The sequence below is a fragment of the Cetorhinus maximus genome, chromosome 16 (genome assembly GCF_964194155.1).
Source record: "Cetorhinus maximus chromosome 16, sCetMax3.hap1.1, whole genome shotgun sequence".
NCBI lineage: Eukaryota > Metazoa > Chordata > Chondrichthyes > Lamniformes > Cetorhinidae > Cetorhinus > Cetorhinus maximus.
Window position 1 is genome coordinate 85973334 of NC_135894.1, and position 20197 is coordinate 85993530.

The following is a 20197-nucleotide window of genomic DNA, read 5'->3' on the forward strand; positions in this document are numbered from 1 at the left end:
TAAAAACACTTAAAACTTTAGTATTTGTAAAACTGTAGGAACAATTTAAACCGCTATAAGGTGAACAAACACAGAAACTGATTTGTGCCCAGTCAGATCCCACAAACAACAGAGATAAATAACAAACTAATCTGTTTTACTAGTGTTGGTTAAGGAATAAATGATGCCACCAGTGGAGCTCTCTCTCAGTTCTGCACCAAAAATGTCAGCCTAGATTATCTGCTCAAGTCTGTGAAATGTGACTTGAACCTTCCTACTCAGGACAACATGACAGAACCAAAGCTGACATCAATTTAAACACAAAAAATAAACAAATTAAATGAACATTAGGAATTCTCTAAAACGCCGACTCTTGCATGAGGCCAAAACCAGCAGTCCAACAGATTACTGCTGGGATGTGCTGAGAGTTGAACTGTCATAAATACTGTACATCCTTCAACTGAAATGTTAAAGTTTTCCCATTGGCAACGTGATTAACGTTAAATGATATAACAACAGGTTACCGACCTTTTAATGTAATAAAGATCAGATTAAATGATGCGATGCAAAGGGTTAATTCACTGGCATTTGGCAGGTAGGGTACAGAAATTTATTAGAAATTTATGAAGACTACACGGGTCATCCAAAAATCTGTAAAAATAATTAGAATTATAGACGTATGCAGGACAATGGGCAGCAAGACTCCGCCACTGGCCCCGGTCCATTGCAACCCTTTTCACTCCAGCCCAGATGGTGTCCCGCCTTGGAGGTCCACTTAAATGTATTTTGCCACATCATCTTTTTCCGGCCCCGTCTTCTTTTTCCATCTGGTGGTGTCCCTTCTGCTGCAACTTTGGCAGGGGATACATCTGGGAGGCAAAATACATGTACAGCCAGCCTCAGTCATCTCTCCATCATGATGTCCCGCAGTCACTTCTGACCAGAACTGTAGTACTTCTTCATTGGTGATTCAGTCTCTCCATGCGATGCCTAGGATCCTATGTAGACAGCACTGGTAAAAGGCATCTAACTTACGTGACACCTTCACTGTTCTCTTCCATATCTCATTGGCATAGAAGCTGGTTCTAAAGTTTTTTCTAGATTGGGTTTGCAGCTGATTTTGTCAATGGTTTGTTGGATTCTTGTACACACACACAGAGAAAGCTTACTTCTGTTTGGTATTTGCTGCAAAGTTATAAACGTTTTGGAAATCAAGTCTATGATTTCACCAGGAATAGTGAAAGACGGAAATCAACTCCTGTAGGTATTAGAACATTCAAAAATTAATTCATGTCCTGAGAGTTATTTAAAAGTAGTCTCTAGAAAATCAAATCAATTCCTTACAAACAGGTATGTGGATGATATATATATTTGCAAAAATGTAAACGTTTCTATTTTTTCATACAGTTTGAGAAAAGATTGTAAAATAAGATTAATTACCTCTTTTGACATGCAGTTCCTCTATTATAAGTGACTTTCCTTTCCTCTCTTTCTCATTTCCAGCAATATAATTCATTCCACACCGAGAAAGCTGATTGTGACCATACTAGTAACTGGGGAGGAAGCCCCTTGCTGAACATTGTATCACCCCAGGAAAACACTTCTCACCAGGAGAACAATGAACTTCTTTATGCCTCATCACATGGGCATCCTTTCACCTATACCTATGGACACTTCCCACTGGATGCCCAAGTGCTCGCCAGCAAAAAACAGATGACCCCTAGTAGAATAGCTCAGAGTCAAAGATCACCTTGTGAAACAGCAAGATTTTATGTGGGTGCATTTCAGGCAACCAGTGACAGCTGCTGGCACCTGACAAGTTCATCATCAATTCAAAGTCGTTCTCCCTCGAAGAGTCTGCAGGATCACCCCATCAGTGAATCCCAGTATTGCTCTGCACAGAATTATCAATGTAAGTTGTGATGTTGCACTGAGAGCTACTTAAAATTGCATACTTTAAGGGGGTTTTGATAGTAAATCAGCCACTGGTGGTATTTTTCAAAACTAACTGGAATACTTAATAGGATTCTTCAGTTGATTGATTTCCTAGCACCTTAATTGGAGGCTGAAAATAATTAGACATTGACTGAACAAACTAGGCTAATTAGATACAGCAGTCGCCAATTTAGTGCTCATTGTTTTTTAAAACATTGTTTTTTAATTGCTCACCGCAGTGGCTCCTCCTACTCGTCGTGGCGTGGCCCCCGCGGGCTCTGCATTGCCAGCGACGGCCAATTTAGTGCTCATATTGCACTCCCATACATTGTGCTTAACACTTTCTTATTACCTTCTTTTTCATTTAGGTGCATTGCCTAACAGCAGGCAGTGTGGAGGAGCAACATCTGGCACCTTCTCAAGTTGTGCATCATCGAGACCAAACAATAAATATAAGGAAGAACTTTACATTAACCCTGTAAAGCAAAACAAAGTAGAAGTATTGCATCCTGTGCAGCATGTTATCAAGGAAGAGTGTAAGGTACTGTTCAAACATAATTCTCAGGAGAAATTATGCAATGATGGAAAGTGTTTTTCACCGGTTTTGAATAATTCTTTGTTAGCTAAGTCAGACTCTGATGCAACTAAGTCAATGGCAAGGATAGGCCAACAACTTTTACCAACCCAAACACCATATGAACAGACCAGGAGGATTTGTATGAAAGAGCTCCAGTATGAACATGGCAACCATCACAAACCCAATCTGGACAACATGAATAACGTTAGGGCCACTACAAAACTGAATGAAGGGAGGGTACATGAACAGCAGGAACCATTGGGTATGGGGACATCAGGACAAACCCAGCTCGGATCTTTAAGTTACGGCCAGTTCTTTTCAAAGCATACCTTTCAAAGATCACCCTGCGCGGTTACAGGTTACATCATGGAAAATCGGGGATATGCTGCTGATGAGAAGAATTCTTTCGGCTACAGAAACCCACGTCCAGCATTGAACTCTTCACCAGAAATGCACCAAGAGCCTGTCCTTCCACATTACATAGGAACATCTGTCATAATAACAAATGGGAGGTGACAAGGAATTTATTCATGCGGATAGAGGGCGCATTTGTACAAAGTAACTAAACAAGAACTTCTGTTACAATTCCAGGTACAACAGTAGTCCAGATTTGCAGCTATACTGGCAAACCATGTATAACACACTCCAAAGCTTGAAAATCTTATTCCGTTGTCTTGAGTTGCTGATGCGTTTCTTTGTCTCTGGAGTTTCAAGTCCAAGTCTTTGCATCCTAAGACGGCAAAAACACAAAATGTTATCACTTGTGCAATATCCAAAATGTGGGCATGTGGAACCATTCACAGAATGTTGCATTACTCCTTACTCGCATTATTGACAATATGCTTTCCCCCATTAATAACTATTATCTTATTGACTTATATATAATGGACATATCAATGCCAAACAGAAAATTAGTTCTTGTCTGCATTGTAAGGATTTATTTCAGATTCATGAAGGAATAATACTATGTATTAAATGATTGCAATTATCAAAAGCAAGGTCCTTTATTGCTCTGCAGTTTGCACAAATTACAAATGTGGCCTATGCATTACTTGGTGTTGTAACTGAGACCTTTTAAACAAGAAGCTGCTGCTTCTGTGAAACTCAGTGAGAACCAAGTCAAGCTAAATTATTTCTCAACCATAAATCAGACAAAACGGTTTTATATGGGCACAAGTATGAGAAACACTTGCAGAAATTGCTGTGCTGAATGATCAACGCATAACTGCAGACTACTCCCTTGCTAACCCCTTACCAGAAGTTTTATATTGATCTCTCCAGTAGACCAAACCTAAAAAAACATGTAGCACATGTGCTGTCTCTCTAAATTACAGATGTCTTTACCACAATTGTCACTCAAAAATCAATGGTGAGGATTTATTCAGTTTGAACAGGACAAGAAAAAAAATCTTAAAATGTTATGTAAATTCCACCAATCAATTGAGAATGACAAAAAAGGGGCCAAGTTTTGGTCCCATCAGAAACATCTGTTTAAATGACATTGCTGCTGCTACCGATCAAGTTAGTTTTATTACTTACTGCAGAGCTTAATTACAGCTGTCAAATTTCTGCCTCACTAATGTCAATTCACACAAACTGTTAATTCAAGAATTTAGTTAATCATCTCAGAACTTTTTATAAATAATATAGAAATATTAAATGCACATTTTTGTTCTTGTGGGAATAAGAACCTGAACCCCTTAAGTTTTGTTCATTTTGCAGAATTAAGTTATTAATATCTACCTATAATACATTAAAAATGTTCTACGCACATATTCGGCTGGATTTTACTCTAAGTGGCAAACGGAGAACACTTGATGTTCCTAAGATTACACATTGACCTTAATTCTATGGGCGTTTGCACTGGAGATTCCCATCATCCAAACAGCATATCATCTGTGCAACCAGGTCAAACAACTATGTATCTCCTTAACTAATCAGATTGAAAAATTGTTAATGAGTGGTGCAATCTGAACAAGACATGTCAATTAGACTATTTAATTCAAGTCAAATCAGATACAGATAGCGAAGTAATGGGAGGGAAAAAAGCTTGGATTAAAATAGGGAGAGATAAGAGAGACGGAAAGAAAACATTTTTTTTTTAAATTACATGATAGCTGTACCCCTACCTCTATAGAAGTTTAGATGATTATCTGGCAATGGTTACCACTACAAATTCCTATTTTCATAATCGTAATGGAGACATGTGAATTACAGCTTCCTGCCAGGAGAAGACAGAATGTAATGCTTGACATTAAAATGGGGACTGAAATATATCTGTGTGCTGTGGTCCAATAATCCCCTGGACTCTAACTCTGCTTCACCTCAAGTCATCCTTTAATCTTGACACCCATTGTGCAACACCGGTGGGGTAATCAATTAGTATATTTTTTAAAATTCTCTCTGCTGTCACCATGCTTCTCTGTTCAGTATGTAAGAGTTGATTGGTCTAAGGGACCATAGCTTCCAGATCTACTGTCATTGAACGTATCTATCCTCTCTTGATGATTTCCTTTTAAAAGTGTGCTTAGAAAGACATATCTGATTCAAGATACAGTATCCATTCATTGCTATCTTGCCCCGTAGCCTACCATTCCATGATCCACGTTAGCCAAAATGTGGCCTAATAGCTAGGACATAAGGCCATGTGTGTGGAAGTGGGAAGAAGCCATGAAGAATGAGAACAAATTCAGTGGGCACATAGAAACAGCATTTAGCTCATCGAACCTGTTCTGCTATTCAGCGAGATTGTGGCTGATCTGAGGCCTAATTTCAAATACCCGCTTTTCTTTTTAACCCCTTAGAAACTTTGCCTAAACAAAAATCTATCAATCACAGATGTTAAATAAATAATTGATCCAGCATCATCTCTTTGTAGAAGAGAGTTCCAAATTTCTCCCACCCTTTGCTTATAGAAGTGTCTCTTAACTTCACTCCTAAAAAGCGTTGTTCTAATTTTTAGACTGTGTCCCCTAGCCCACAAACCAGCGGTAATAGCTTTGCTTTATCTACCTTATCAGTTCCCTTAATATCTTGAAAACTTTTGAGTTACTCATCCCTTAATCCTCTAAATTCCAGGGAATACAGCCCAAGTTTTGTAATCGCTCCTCATAATTTAACTCTCGGGTGAGAAATCAGGTTTGTTAATGCCCTTTTTTTTGAGTGCCCTTCAAGTTCCAAAATGGTATCCATCCTGTACATACATACTTGCAGGGCGAATCATGCCTGATGTAATATTGTTGAGGGAATTAGTGTGTGCGCAGTGAGCAGCCCCCAGAAGCTTGCAGTATAGGGAGATATTCCATCAATCAGTGTGCAATGGCCCCTCCCGCCACAGGATTTTCCAGTCCTGTCAAAGTCAATGGACTTTTGAACAGCTCCCCACATTTTACGGCCCAGTCGCTGCCGTGACAGGGCTATAAAATTCTGCCCCAAATCTCCAGCCAATGCCTTTTCTTAACCTCGCAAAGCTGAACATGCATTCAGCAACAGGAAGGACTCCGCACCAGCACTATTTAACGGGATCATCATATGCTTACAGGTTAGTTGCTGCTTGATTCCTTCTGGTTGTTGCTTCAGTTCTACAAATACTGCAAGTACTTTCTATAATTGTTCCAAGTTTTTAACATCTACCAGGAATGATGTGGTGGGTGCTGAAGGGCTTTTTGCTGACTTCAAGGCTTCTGCACAAACCAATTGCTCCCAGACATGGGTGAACTGGTAAGATTTCCTCCTAAAATACAGCATGGCTGGGAGAATGAACAGAGCCCATGGAGAGCAGGACAAGCTGCTGGAAGATGAAGGGGGAAGAGGTGGAGGAAGGGCTCTCAGCATATCCACCCAGGGTATCAGCAAGCAATTCTCCTCCCTGAACTTCAGCGAGGAACAGTGTGTGTGAAGTCTGCACTTCAGTAAGGATGTCCTGATGGAAATCTGTAACCACAAAGCAGGGCAAAGACTGCATTGCCAGCAGCTGTGAAGGTGATTATGGTGAGGAGCTTTTATGCGTTTGATCCCTTCCTGGCTGGAGCTGGAGATATTTACCATATCTCACAGTGTGCTGTCCACCATTGTCCCTGAGGCTTTCTATTCAATGTGAAGTAATTACATTTAATTCTCTCTTGCAAGACAGAAGCACGTGAACACACAGCTTCTTGTGATTTCAGGCTTTCCCATGGTGCAGGGTATCATAAACTGCATACATCATTTTTCAGGTACTGCATGAAGGCGGTGGCATAGCGGTATTACCACTGGACTGGTATTCCAGAGACCAGAGTAATGCTCTAGGGACTGGGGTTCAAATCCCATCATGGCAGATGGTGGAATTTGAATCCAATAAACATCTGGAATTAAAAGTCTAATGATGATCATGAAACCATTGTTGTAAAAACCCATCTGATTTACTAATGTCCTTTAGGGAAGACAATCTGCCATCCTCACCTGGTCTGGCCTTCATGTGACTCCAGATCTGCAATAATTTGGTTGACTCTTAAATGCCCTCTTAAATGGCCTAGCAAGCCACTCAGTTGCATTAAACCGCTAAAAAATCAATAAAAAGGAATGAAACTGGACGGACCACCCGGCATCGACTGAGGCATCAGAAACAACAACGGCAAACCCAGCCTTGTTGACCCTGAAAGGTCCTCTTTACTAACATCTAGGGGCTTGTGCCAAAATTGGGAGAGCTGTCTCACAGACTAGTCAAGCAACAGCCTGACATAGTCATAGTCATAATCATGGAATCATACGTTACAGATCATTTCCCAGACACCACCATCAACATCTCAGCAGAGGTGGCGGCACAGTGGTATATACTCGAGAGGGAGTTGCCCTAGGAGCTCTCAACATCGACTCCAGCTCCCATGAAGTCTCATGGCATCATGTCAAAGATGGACAAGGAAACCTGCTGATTACCACCTACTGCCCTCCCTCAGCTGATGAATCAGTGCTCCTTCATGTTGAGAACCACTTGGAGGAAGCACTGAGGGTGGCAAGGGCGTAGAATGTACTCTGGATGAGGGACTTCAATGTCCATCACCAAGAGTAGCTCGGTAGCAACACCACAAACCGAGCTGACGAAGTCCTAAAGGACATAGCTGCTAGACTGGGTCTGCGGCAGGTGGTGAGGGAACCAACTAGAAGGAAAAACGTACTTGACCTCACCCTCACCAACCTGCCTGCTGCAGATGCATCTGTTCATGACAATATCAGTAGGAGTGACCACCGCACAGTCCTTGTGGGGAAAAATTCGTCTTCAAACTGAGGATAACCTCCATCATGTGTAGCACTACCATCGTGCTAAATGTGATAGATTTCAAACAGATTTAGCAACTCATAACTGGGCAACCATGAGGTGCTGTGGGCCATCAGCAGCAGCAGAATTGTACTCAATCACAATCTGTAACTCATGGCCTGCCATATCCCCCACTCTACCATTACCACCAAGCGAGGGGATCAACCCTGATTCAATGAAGAGTGCAGGAGGGCATGACAGGAGCAGCACCAGGTATAGCTAAAAATGAGTGGTCAACCTGGTGAAGCTACAACACAGGACTACTTGCGTGCCAAACAGCATTATCAGCAAGTGATAGACAGAGCTAAGCGATTCCGCAATCAATGGAGCAGATCTAAGCTCTGCAGTCCTGCCACATCCAGTCATGAGTGCTGGCGGACAATTAAACAACTCACTGGAGGAAGAAGCTCCACAAACATCCTGTTCCTCAATCATGGAGCAGCCCAGCACGTAAGTGCAAAAAATAAGACTGAAGCATTCGCAACAACTTTCAGCCAGAGGTGCCGAGTGGATTATCCATCTCGGCCTCCTCTGGAGGCCCAGCATCACAGATACCAGCTTTCAGCCAATTCGATTCACTCCATGTGATATCAAGAAATGGCTGAAGGCACTGGGTACTGCAAAGCCTACGGGCCCTGACAATGTTCTGGTAATAGTACTGAAAACTTTTGCTCCAGGACTTGCTGCACACCTAGCCAAGCGGTTCCAGTACAGCTACAACACTGGCATCTACCCAGAAATGTGGAAAATTGCCCAGGTATGTCATGTACAGAAAAAGCAGGGCAAATCCAACCCAGCCAATTACCACTTCCTCAGTCTCCTCTTGATCATCAGTAAAGTAATGGAAGGGGTTATTAACAGTGCTATCAAGCAGCACTTGCTTGGCTCACTGATGCTCAGTTTGGGTTCCGCAAGGGTCACTCAGCTCCTGACCTCATTACAGCCTTGGTTCAAACATGAACAAAACAGCTGAACACCCAAGGTGAAGTGAGGGTGACTGCCCTTGACATCAAGGCAGCATTTGACTGAGTGTGGCATCAAGAAGCCCTGGCAAAACTGGAGTCAGTGAGAATCAGGGGAAAACTCTCTGCTGGTTGGAGTCATACCTAGCACAAAGGAAGATGATTGTGGTTGTTAGAGGTCAATAATCTCAGTTCCAGGACATCACTGCTGGAGCTCCTCAGGGAAGTGTCCTAGGCCCAACCATCATCAGCTGCTTCATCAATAACTTTTCTTCCATCATAAGGTCAGAAGTGGAGATGTTCACTGATGATTGCACAACACTCAGCACCATTCACAACTCCTCAGTTACTGAAGTAGTCCATGTCCAAATGCAGCAAGATCCGGACAATATGTCAGGCTTGGACTGACAAGTGGCAAGTAGCAATCACTCCACACAAGTGCCAGGCAATGACCATCTCCAACAGGAGAGAATCCAACCATCGCCCCTTGACATTCAATGGCGTTTCCATCACTGAATCCACCACTAACAACATCCTGGCGGTTACCATTGACCAGAAAGAGAACTGGACTAGCCATATAAATACTGTGGCTACAAGAGCAAGTCAGAGGTTAGGAATCCCGTGGCGAGCTACTCATCTCCTGACTCCCCAAAGCTTGTCCACCTTCTTCAAGGCACAAGTCAGGCGTGTGATGGAATACTCTACACTTGCCTGAATGAGTGGAGCTCCAAAAACACTCAAGAAACTTGACACCATCCAGGACAAAACAGCCCACTTGATTGGCATCCTTCCACAAACATTCACCCCATCCACCACTGACAAACAGTGGCAGCAGTGTATACCATCCACAAGATGCACTGCAGGAACTCAGCAAGACACCTTAGGCAGCACTTTCCAAACCCACGACCGCTAGCGAGAAGGACAAGGGCAGCAGACACGTGGGAACATCACCACCTGAAAGTTCCCCTCCAAGCCACTCACCAAGATAAAAGCAAAAAACTGCAGATGCTGGAAATCCAAAACAAAAACAGAAACAGAAATACCTGGAAAAACTCAGCAGGTCTGGCAGCATCGGCAGAGGAGAGCACAGTTGACGTTTCGAGTCCTCATGACCCTTCAACAGAACTAAGTAAAAATAGGAACGGGGTGAAATATAAGCTGGTTTAGGGAGAGGGGGGGGCAGGGGGGCGGGGGGTTGTTGGGACAAGCAGCCAGTAATAGGTGGAGATATCCAAAAGATGTCACAGACAAAAGAACAAAGAGGTGTTGAAGCTGGTGATATTATCTAAGGGAATGTGCTAATTAAGAGTAGAAGGCAGGACAGACAAGGTACAGATAGCTCTAGTGGGATCTTGATCTTCAGTATTTGAGTAAGCATGGAAGTTCGTCACATAGGTACTGATGAAACTAGGTAGCCGATCATATGTTTAGTGGTCCAAAGACCTACCCTGAATAACATCATCTGAAAGTGCGATCTTTTTATTAATTATTTACATCAACCCAGGAAAAAGCCGTAATAGTTAACATAATTATAATTAACATCGTGCAACCACTTCCCAAACAACTAAACAAGTAAAAGCCAAAACCGTTATGCCAGACTATACATGTTCATTTAACCAATATGTACAAATTATCCACCTTACCCGCCCGCCGGGGATCAGGCGTTAAACTTCTCGATCTGGAGATATACAATACCCATCTCATGGCACCTCTCCGTCCTTCATCTTGGGTCTTGTGACATCTCATCAAGTGGTCTCTGTGAAACGATTCTCTGACTACTGGTCTCCAAAGATTTGTAAAAGTTCCAAGGTCAGAGAGATCATCAGTCTCGAAATAAGCTGGGCGAAGGATTTGTATTTGTGAATTTTCAGGAATCACATGAGGCTGTTATTCAAGTCGAGCCACTTCCCTCTTGCTCCCATGACGAATCCGAAGAATTGCACTGACGTGCCGCCTGTCAGTTCTAGTATCTCGTCCTTCAGATGTTGGTACTTGTGTTCTTTATCGGCCAAGCTTTCTCCAACGATTTGTTGTTGCCTTCGAAACGCACTGTGATATCCACAACTGCTACTTCTCTGTCCTTGACGAAGACCAGGTCTGGCTTCCAGAGGGACCCGTCCTTCCCGAAGAGTCTCGGTTCCAGGTGAGATGTCCAGCCGTACCTGGCGATAAACTGTTGCAAGCGGTCCAGGATTTTGTTATGTCTTTTGATCCGAGTGTTTTTAACGAACGGACAGTTGCCGGAGATGTGAGCCAGTGATTCGAATGGGGCCTCACATCGTCTGCAGGATTTGTTTGTGTGTTGTCTGCCTCGGTTTAAGGTGGATCTCGTTGGATAGAGATTGCACCGCAGTAGTAAGCCACTCACCATCCTGGCTTGGAAATATATCGCCGTTCCTTCACTGTCGCTAGGTCAAAATCCTGGAACTCCCTCCCTAACAGCACTGTGGGTGTACCTACACCACATGGACTACAGAGATTCAAGAAGGCAGCTTACCACCACCTTCTTAAGAACAATTAGGGATGGGCAATAAATGTTGGCCTAGCCAGCGACACCCACATCCCATAAATGAATAAAAAATTTAAAAAACAATGTCAGAACTGAAAAGGATTCCACTATCCAATTGGTGTATGACCATGGGCAGAGAATCATTCAGGTAAATTACAGTGATGAGGTCTTAATTGTGTAGCAGCCTGCTGTGCCATCTGCATTTCAGGCACCATGGCAAACTAGAAGGTAATTACTGGGTGACAAAAGGACTATCCTCTGTTAACACAGCCAATGAATAGAGTCCAAAGCAGGCACGTGTCCACAGCATGTATACAATGAAAGTCACGCACCACATGAAATTTGATAAAGCAGAGGTAGCACGTGAAAGAATGCTCCCACTGCCTGGACCACGCTGGAGGAGCCCTCCAGTATTTGGCAGAGTGGCTGTCAAGATTTGTGGTGGACTCCTGCATGGACTTTGCTATGAGGGAACAATCCATGTCACCAGCAATGCAGCAAGCAGCTCAGGAGGAGCATTTGTAGAAGGAAGAGGAAGGGAGGAGGCAACCTAGACAGCCCCTTTCTGTCTTGGCTGTTCATAAAGAACTCATCTGACTGATCGATACCAGTAATTGCAACCTCAGTTCCCCATTCTCCAGTCTGTTGTACGCTGCACAACTTCACCATCATGAGGAGACAACCCTTGCCACCAGTTAGAAAGGGAGCAACTGAGGAGTAGGAACATGAGGAGGAGGAGGAACATGAAGACAAGGAGGAGGAGGAAGGGAGGAGACAACCTAGGCAGCCATTTTCTGGCCAGATTCCCAACAAAGTATGATACCAGTAAAGGCAATCCCAATTCCTCATTCACGAACAGTCATACACTTTACATTCTACCATCACTGACCATCACAGTGTTCACTTGACCACAATGCAAAATAAAAGCCACCACAAAATAAACATTTCAAACCAAATTAATAAAATAAATAATGCAATATTGCATACAAGCATCAACCAATGAACAGTGCCTGTCTTCTACCTGCCTTTTCCAGTTCTAGTGGTCCTACACAGTGCTATCCCAAAGGCTGCAGCCTGGTTGACAGAAAGCTGCTGACTTTGAGTGTAGGAGACTGCAGATTGCTTTACAGGGTGACCTCAAGCAGCTCTGGGCCCTGCTTCAGACTCCATCTCAGTATGAATGGCAGCCTTCTGAGCTGGGCAGTTGACAGGCAACAGTAAGGGCACTGGCAGAATGGCAGTGGTGGGAGGATGAACACTGTCAATCCTGACAAACGGCACAGGTTTGTGCAACATAGAGCCACTGCCACTCCCTGAGGCAGTGCCTTGGCAATCTTAGTAACCTGTTGGAGAACAGATTTCTGGACTGGTAACACTCTGAAAGCCCCTTTGAACACTGCTATCCACAATCATGAAGACAGCAGTCTGAGCTTGAATGGCAGCTAGCTGACCTTGCATGACTTCCATCTGAACTTCCACTATAGCACTCAGATATTGAGTGGATGCCGCTAGTGCTGCAATGGAAGCTGCAACACCAGCCATCATAGTTGGGTCCACAAGTGTGCAAACAGATTTGGCCACCACTTCCATGCTGAAAAGGCTAGGTGCAAAGCTCTGCGCCAACCATGTGCTGGAATGCTTCATGCTCCTTGACTTTGCAGGCTTTCTGGCAGCCTTCTCAGTGTAACAAGCATTTTGTTTAGCATACCAATCAGCATTCTTCTGTAGATTTCTCCATTAAAGCCCTCGTCTGAGCCGTTTGCAGCAGAATTCATGTGCAGCATCATTCTCTGGCAAGATAGTACCAGCACTCTCCTTGCTGCCTATTCTGGCTCAGGATACTTGTGCCTGGCGTCTCACCATGCGCAATTCTGATCTATTCTCTAAGACAGCTGTTCTCAACAGGGGTCATCAATCATCTTCAGCTGCTTCATCAATGACCTTCCTCCCATCATAAGGTCAGACGTTGAGATGTTCGCTGATGATTGCACAATATTCAGCACCATTTGCGACTCCTCAGATACTGAAGCAGTCCATGTCCAAATGCAGCAGCTCTTCAACAATTTCCAGACTTGGGCTGGTGAGTGGTAAGTAACATTCATGCCACATAAGTGCCAGGCAATGACCATCTCCAACAAGAGAGAACCTAACCATCAACCATTGATATTCAATAGCGTTATCATCACTGAATCCCCCACTATCAACATCCTAGGGGTTACCATTGACCAGAAAATGAACTGGGCTCACCATATAAATACTGTGACTACGAGAGCAGGTCAGAGGCTAGGAATCCTGCGGCGATTAATTCACCATCTGAATCCCCACAGCCTATCCACCATCTACAGGGTACAAGTCAGGAGTGTGATGGAATACTCTCTACTTGCTCCAACAATACTCAAGAAGCTTGACACCATCCAGCAGCCCACTTGATTGGCACCACACCCGCAAACATTCACTCCCTCCACCACTGACACACAGTAGTCGCAGTGTGTACTATCTGCATGATGCATTGCAAGAACTCACCAAGGCTCATTAGACAGCACCTTCCAAACCCACGTCCGCTACCATCTAGAAGGACAAGACCAACAGACAAATGGGAACATTGCCTTCCAAGCCACTCACCATCCTGACTTGGAAATATATCGCTGTTCATTCACTGTTGCTGGGTCAGAATCCTGGAACTCCCTCCCTAACAACACTGTGGGTGTACCGGCACCATATCGACTGCAGCAGTTCAAGAAAGCAGCTCATCACCATCTACTCAATGGCAATTAGGGATGGGCAATAAATGCTGGCCTAGCCAGCAATGCCCACATCCCATGAATGAATAATAAGAAAAGGTATCCACCAAAAATACCCATAGGTTTTTTTTTCCAAACCTGGCCTCAATCAATGTCACATTGAAACACATGAAGAGAAAGAGAAAGAGAGAGAGAGAGAAATGCATTAAAATAAAAAAAGAACAAGGCAAGGAAGCAGCGACCGGAGCTGCCAAAGGCACCAGGCTGCCCTCTCACGGTACTGTACAACAACAGCAACCTATATTTCTATAGCACCTTTTACGTAATGAAACATCCCCAGATGCTTCATAAGAACATTATAAAGAAAACTATGGCACAGAGCCACAAAAGGAGATATTTGGTCAGATGACAAAAAGCTCGGTCAAAGTGGATGGTTTTAAGAAGTGTCTTAAAGGAGGAAAGCAAGGAGAGAGGCAGAGAAGTGTAGGGTGGAAAGTCCAGAGCTTGGGGCCTAGGCAACTGAAGGCACAGCCACCAATGGTGGAGCAATTACAAAAGCAAAATACTGCAGATGCTGGATATCTGAATTAAAAACAGAAAGTACCGGAAAAACTCAGCAGGTCTGGCAGCAGCTGTGGAGAGAGAAACAGAGTTAATGTTCCTTCATCTCTGAAGAAGTCATACGGACTCGAAACTTTAACTCTCGTTCCTCCCTCCACAGACACTACCAGACCTGCTGAGTTTTTCCAGCATTTTCTGTTATTATAATCAAGCAATTACAATTGGGAAAGCATAAGAAGCCAGAATTTGAGGAGAGCAGATAGCTTGGAGGGTTATGGGGCTGAAGGAGAATATAGAGATAGGGAGCGGCAAGGTCATGGAGACGTTTGAAAACGGATAAGAATTTTAAAATCAAGATGTTGCTTGACCAGGAGCCAATGAAAGTCAGCAAACACGGGTGATTCCCGCTGGGCAGCAGGTCAAACGAACCCGTGGGATATTCCGCTTTTCATCTATTAATTATGCACCAGCTAGGAGCTCGTCAAGTCTCATGGCAGGATGGGCAGGGATTCCACCACCCTGCCGTTACCTCAAGGGTTCGATGGTCTTTGGGCCATATTTAAACAGCACCTACACAGACATTCACTCAATGCAGGCCAGGTGTTGTGGCATTCAGATTCTCGATGATGCCTAAAAGATCCAAACCCTCCTCAGCGAGGCCTCTTGGGGATTTTTCTCCAGGCCATCCAGGAAAGGCGGAAGATCCTCTTTCTTTGGGATGGGAGCAGGAAGTCCTCCCACTTGACCACATCGGCTTGGGAAGAGGTCGCCACGGATGTCAGCACCTGTGGGAAACAAAAAGTAACACCCTGCAATGCAGGAAAAAGATGAATGTTCGGCTCCGCTCTGCAGGATAAGTGAAACTTCTACTCAATCCAAATTCTCACTCTTATAAGGACATCAGGTAGTCTAAGGGTTAGAGTCCAGAGGGACGTCACACACAACCACTAGATGGGACATCAGCACTTATTGTCTGCCAGCCACTTTAAGCTCACCATCTCTTGTAAGTTGTTGCTGGGGAGGGTTCAGCACACATAGCAGGCATGCATGCTTCTGAACTTATCTTTCATCCATTGTGCTCACAGTCAGTCCATCTGTCTTTATTCAGGACAAGATCTCCCACAACAAAAGGGAGAGAGCAAAGACCAGAGGGTGGACCCCAGAGTTCAGGAAACTCTCCACCCATGAGGAACAGGCCACAGAGTTGGCTAGTGAGGATAGCGATTGTTCCTGCACAGAAGGTGAGATCGACCTCCCCCAACAAGCCAGTGAGGATGCATCCAGCATACATCAGCCACATGCAGACAATGACTGTGAGTGGCCTATGGTGTAGGAGCCTGCCTAGTCATTCACTAATTCTCTCTTCTCTCTATTCCAGCTACCAGCAAGGTAAAGGACATCCTCCAACAAGCACCTCAGCCCCAGTCCTGAGACCAGCTCAAATGAGGATGCCGTACGTCCATCTGATAAAAACCCATCACTGCATTCACCTGCACCCTCCACCAGCACAGATACTCGTACCTCGGTGGGACCTAATTCTAGGGTAGGTTCAGGTTCACAACCTGGTGATCACCTCACAGACACGGGTCCACAGCAGGCAGAAGCAGTGACAGCCAAAGTCTCTGACACTCAGAGGACTGCTGAGTCTGAGTCCGATGACGAGCCTCTGGAGTTGGCCCTGAGAGAAATGTTGCAGATACAGGCAGGGGAACATCAGGCAGAGTTGTCAGAGGCCATCAGTAAACTGGAACGAAGGGTGGAGGAGTCTGTCCACATTCTGTCTGATGTTGTAGCTCCAGCATGTGAGCACATTGACGTCTCCATGGGAAGGGCGGCCGCTGCCTTGGAGACTCAGGTACAGCAGTTTCTGCTGGATTTGCGCTTAGAACAGCACACATTGCTCTAGTCATGGGGGCATTCCAGCAGTGACTAAGTGATAGTGAGATGGGGCACCACAACCTCCCTCCAGGTTCCCCTTTTCCTCCAGAAGTCAGGGAGGGGCCTTCGGGCACCCAAAGGGAGGAGGAGTGCCAGTCAGGCACTCCAGGGCATCCACCCAGGACACTCGAAGAGTGTCCTGCTGCTCAAAATCCCCTCTGCCAGTGACCCCATCAACTCCAGCAGGTCAGACTGAGGAGGGTGCACCTGCCCAGAGCAGGAGACCCTTAGCAGGTCAGAGCCCTCCAGGCCTCTGGCCACCAGAGGACACCTGCCAAAGTCATGTCAGACAACAGGGCATAGCAGTCAGCAGGCTGCCTCCACCTCTGCTGCGGGTGTGGGGGCTGCACCGAGACACAGCAGTACGGTTAGAAAAATTAAGAAGTTTTGAATGCACAATGGTGACACTGATGTTCAATCACTGTATGTACTCTTCATTATTGTAAATATATTTTGCATTTATCCCTATCCAAGTCTCAGGTATTCATTGAGTAATTGATGTGATGCAATTCATTCAATATACCCTCCAAATGAACTCTGATCTGGATCCTCAGTCTCACACAATCTCACCACAGTGATTAGCCTTTATTTCCAAATCTGCAACATTAAGAAAGGCACTTCATATGTGAAAATAATGGCTGGACAATACACCCGTGACCCTTAGATATCAGGCAGACATTATCTGGGCTCAGGAGAATTGCTCATCATGGTTAGTAATTATCCTGATACCGTCAAACTGATGTCTGTATTTTGTGGATGACAAATGCATTTGTCGCAGCGAACGTTAAAATCATTTATCCAGACAGTACTTTGCAATGGTTCTATGTCAGTGAGTTTTTGGGAAAAGTAATATTCATTGTTGCGCATCGTAGGTTTTCATGCCTCCCTGAAGTGTGTTATCGTCTCCGTGTTAAAGTGAATGAACGTTATTCATTTCTTAGTTCCCACACTCCCCATGCATGACGCTGAACGATGGAAGTTGGTTTCACACGGGTGACATTAGAAATGACTGGAAGAGGGGAATGAGTGTGTGATGTCAGAGGCATGTACACATCCTGGTGAACCTATCTACATACCTGTGAGGGTTTTACTTTGCTCCTGAGCGGCTGCCTAACAGTTCTTTACAGGATCCCTTTGTAATGCCACAGTAAGCAATGTGATACTGAATTTATTGCAGTGAACTCATTGGATGGGATTTTCCAGCTCCGCCCACCGCCGGGATCATCTGGTCCCACCAAAAGTCAATGGACTTTTGGCTGGGCCACCGAATCTCCTGCAGTGGCTCCTGCCACGACAGGGCCAGAAAATCCCAGCCATTGACTCAGGGTAGATAGAAAGGATTGGCCTTTGTGAGATGGACAATGTCAAGAACTATAATAGGATGAAAGAGATGCTTTAGCACATCTCCTAAATCCTCAGCAGGGTCAATGAAGGGAAGTAGACATTGTCTGCTATGTCATTACTGACTGGGTCATGTTTCTCCCAAATGCCAAGGCAATACAGGACATAAACTTGGCAAGCTTTCAACAAATGCAGGGTCCTGAGTGTTTGTTTGTAAATAATCAAACCATTGTCCTGTCAGGACAATGAGAACATAACTCACAGCTTTGGGTGCATGATGTAGAGTAACAGGTCACTGCATCCTGATGTCCGAAGGCATATTCAGGCTCAATAGCAAGATGATGATTCTGCACTATTCATCCAAGAGAGCTGGTGATTGGAGGGATAGTGTTGCCGGATGCTGCTCCCTCTCAAGCAGAGAGTGTCAAGCACTGACCATTGAGAAATGTTTTTTGTGTTAGCGCCACCATGCTAAGCGGTTGTCATACTGGCATGAGTGCATCCATTTGTGCAATGGCTTGAAAGCTGCCATGCCCACTGACTTGTTGACATCATGGTTGAAAGAGCTGCCCTATGTGTACTCGCATAAGGTGGTGTGCTCATGGAGTGTTAATCACATTCCACAGTGGCCACATGTTCTCAAGGCTACTGTGCCTTCCAAGGATGACCCCATCGTTAGGACAGAAGGTGACTTATACTGCTTCCATGATCATTGTGAGATTGATGACCTTTCCTGACAAGTTAATGCTGAGAATGAAAGTATTGTTGTGCCCGCTGCATTGAAGCCTGAAAATAACTTCAACTGTGAAAACATGTCTTCACCTTATTCCTCTTGAAATCTTGTAGGTATGAGGTTGCCATGGGCATGATTTCCACGTCATGGCTGTGCAATAGCATCATGTGGCTCATCTGAATCCTCTCCCTCCTCAGAGTCATCCCCTTCCAAGTCCTCCTCGTCCAAGGAGATGTCCATCTCCTCAATGTCTCTCTCTAGCAATACCTCCCCCTCCTTTGCAGGTTGTGCAGGGCGCAGTAAACAATGATGAGAAAGGACACTCTCTGAGATGAGTATTGGAGAGCCCCGCTTGACCAGTCCAAACATCAGAAACACATCTTTAAGAGGCCAATAGTTTGCTCTATTAAGGATTTTGGCCGGCGAATGGGAATTATTAGCCATGCCTCCTGCACCGCAGCACTTAGACTTAATGGAATCTCGTCTAAATGTGCAACATTAGGAAAGGAACCAAGCTTGTTCATTGTGCATTTGACCCTCAAGTCCAGCACTCAGCTGAGACACACTCTCCATGGTTTGAGCAGGAAATTTACAGGGTGCCCCTTCAATAGGCCCAAAATTGTTTGGCTGAGCTCCTCCCACACACCCCCGAGATCCATTTCCTCTCATGTTCCCTCCAAGTCCTGCCTCTGTTTGACCCCTCCCAGGTCTTGCCTCCTGTGCCCAGCCTCGGCACAACTTATGCCAGCCATGGTCTTAGAGGAAGGTGAAAGTAGCATCCATTGACCTCCAAGTCATGGCTGAACTGAAGCTCGCCAGGTACGCTCCATTTATATAGAGCTGTGAAGCAGACCATTCTAATTATCCGCTGGCGGGGCGCATAATTTGGGGGTACCCCTTATCACTGAGAAGCCAACCCTCTTAAGCACTGAGGTCCCACAAATGTGTCTGGCACCTGGGAGTGACTCAAAATGTAACAGTTGTGTGAGCTCCCTAAGTACCTAGCACAGACATGCTGGATCTGCTTTCCGTGATTACAAATTAGCTGGATGTTGAGAGCGTGAAATCCTTTTCTATTAATGAATCTCACAGGCTGCTGCCATGGAGCTCTGAAGCCTGACTGTGGGGTCATAGGATATGGGTCTTTAGAGCTTAATTAAGACCTTCGTTGTGAATACATAGTCACATCTGAAGGGCAAGCTCAGCACCTGTCATCCTCCAGGATGATATCATCCTGCAAGATGTGGTCTTGTTATGCCATGTTCAGACTGAGGACAGACTGAGATTGCTCTGAATCCAACAGCCCTGGCAGCCTGGCTTGCTTCATCCACGCAGAACTGCACATAATGGTGGGTTTTACTGAAAAGGGCATCTGTCACCTCACTTATGCATTCATGTGTCGATGATAGTGAAATTCCGCAAACGTCCCTCCCTTGCAAGGTGACAAAAACATTAAGTGCGGTGGTAACCTTCAGAGCAACTGGCATTGGATGACCTCCAAGTCTGTGCGATGTGAGTTCCTCATGAAGAATCTGGCAAACGTGAGCTACCACATCCCTAGACAAGTGAAGGTGTCAGAAGCATTGCCTTTCACTCATTTCCATGTATGAGCTGCATCTTCTGTAGAC

The 20197-nt window shown here is 44.8% G+C and overlaps 2 protein-coding genes across 2 annotated transcripts in view; one reads left to right on the plus strand and one right to left on the minus strand.

Annotated features, from left to right (window-relative positions):
- Positions 1 to 3007, plus strand: part of LOC144691792 (single-minded homolog 2-like) — a 95653-nt gene extending 92646 nt beyond the window's left edge. The window contains exons 10-11 of the mRNA XM_078560279.1: positions 1483 to 1891; positions 2283 to 3007. Coding sequence (XP_078416405.1) covers positions 1483 to 1891; positions 2283 to 3007 — 1134 coding nt within the window. The remainder of the gene's footprint in view (positions 1 to 1482; positions 1892 to 2282) is intronic.
- Positions 2765 to 20197, minus strand: part of hlcs (holocarboxylase synthetase (biotin-(proprionyl-CoA-carboxylase (ATP-hydrolysing)) ligase)) — a 190773-nt gene continuing 173340 nt past the window's right edge. The window contains exon 11 of the mRNA XM_078560278.1: positions 2765 to 3221. Within this exon, the coding sequence (XP_078416404.1) occupies positions 3071 to 3221 (151 nt within the window). The 3' untranslated portion in view covers positions 2765 to 3070. The remainder of the gene's footprint in view (positions 3222 to 20197) is intronic.